We start from the raw sequence: 1,950 nt of genomic DNA, 5'->3' as shown, positions 1-1,950 counted from the left end.
AAGAACCAATTTGAGGAGGGGAGCTTATATATTGACGACTAACAATATTTAGCTTGAACTCGTAAAACTTTTTTTTTCAAAAGTTTAATTGTTGTGTAAAAAATGGATAAACTTTACCCAATTGAATATTATGTGCAAATTATTCTAGAAGTTAAATCCTTTTTCTCAATGTCTTTTGAAGAATAAGAAGAAGAAATGCATAAGAAAAAAACACAAAAATTTATTGAAGATAACTACAGAAAATTTGTGACGATGAATATAAAAATTACTTAAAAGTAAATACATATTTTTAAGGAGAAACATAAGAATACAACACAGAAACTTATTGATGATAAATACAGAAATTTTGTGATGAAAAAAAAAAGTTTTGAAGGTGAACACAACAATTTGAATAGAAACATATGAAAAAATACATAAATGTATTAATAATAACACAGAAAATTTGTGTGGATAAATATATAAATTTTTCAGAGTGTAAACACATAACTTTTTGAAGAAAAGCATAAGAGAAAACACATAAATTCATCAACTATAAACATAGAAATTACTTGAAGGCAAACATAAGTTTTTAAGAAGAAAATACAAAAATTATATCATGATAAAAATAAATTTTCAAATTAATATATGTATCATTCAAGCTACTTTTTGGTGTTATTCAACTAATATTTATGTATTTTCAGCTAAAATTTTTGTAAGAAGTTTTTTGTTATTCAACTAAAAAATTTACACAATTTAAATTTTGTATTCTTCAACTAAAGTTTCTATTTTTAGATATTAAAATTTATGTTTTTTTTTTGTTATTCAACTGAAAAATATACAATTCAAAATAATTTACGTATTATTCAACTTACATTTTTATGCTATTCAAATAAAATTTATGTCCTGTTTAACTAAATTTTTTGTCATTTTTCTATAAAATTCAACTAAACAATTTATAATTTTTGTGTTTCTTAATTAAAACTTCAATGCTTTTTATATTGTTCATATATTATGCTTTTGTACAATTTAATATAAAAATTAATTTATTTGAATGAATTCTATAATATCTTGAGTTTTTAAAAATTAAATAATTAGTTATTTATGATTTATTATGTATGACCTCAAATTTTTAAAAAAATAAATAATTAGTTATTTACGAGTCATTATATTTGTTGAGATTTTATTTTTAAAAAAATTATTTTATTAAAAATAATTAACTAAAATTTTAAAGTACACATTGTATAAATATTTCATTGACTCTTCATACTTTTCCTAACTTAAAATATTTATACACTTTTTTCTTAAAAAAATTATGTTGTTAATTAATAATTTTATTTCTATATTGTATTTAGAATATTAAAAATGTAAATTAACCTATTTATTTGATAATAATAATAATAATAATAATAATAAATTTTTCAAAATAATATTTGATGAAATTTTTTGGTTTGCAAACATTTAATTTTTTAAGGATTTAAAAATAGATTTAAGTTTATGGCCTTTTCAAAATTTGGAGACATCAATCCTAGATTTAATTTGTTCTATTTTAAAAATTTTCTCTGCATCCAAATGAACAAAGTCATATTTGATATTTTTGTTGGATCTAACTGACCCAAATGAATATAAAAAATTTATATGTCTAAATTTTAAAAAGATGAGAACTTAAATATATTTTTAAATTCGTAAAAACTTAAACGTTGGCCATCAAAAAGTTAAGACCTCTTTGTCATCTTATCAAAATTAAAAACAAAAAAAAAAATAAAATCTAGAAAGTGTGATGAAAATGGGAGAGTAGGAAGTAGGAAGTAGGAAGTAGGAAGCAGCAGAAGGATAAGGTGTGATGATAGCAAAAGTAGCGCGAAGGGCGAGTGATTAGGGATTACACAAGAATGAATACTTCTTCTCTCTCCTTCCTTCGATCAGCGTTCCCCACTTCCTCCTCCTTCCTCCCACCGAACCCGCTAACCCCTT

General features: G+C 22.1%; 1 protein-coding gene across 1 annotated transcript in view; it reads left to right on the top strand.

The window, feature by feature from the left end:
- Positions 1-1,801: 1,801 nt before the first annotated feature.
- Positions 1,802-1,950, top strand: part of LOC107479461 (50S ribosomal protein L18, chloroplastic) — a gene marked incomplete in the record, with an annotated part of 2,457 nt that continues 2,308 nt past the window's right edge. Inside the window, 1 exon segment of the mRNA XM_016099593.3 lies at positions 1,802-1,896. Coding sequence (XP_015955079.1) covers positions 1,869-1,896 — 28 coding nt within the window.

This window comes from Arachis duranensis, chromosome 3 (genome assembly GCF_000817695.3).
Source record: "Arachis duranensis cultivar V14167 chromosome 3, aradu.V14167.gnm2.J7QH, whole genome shotgun sequence".
In the NCBI taxonomy this organism is placed as follows: Eukaryota; Viridiplantae; Streptophyta; class Magnoliopsida; order Fabales; family Fabaceae; genus Arachis; species Arachis duranensis.
This window is presented reverse-complemented; position numbering and strand designations above follow the sequence as displayed.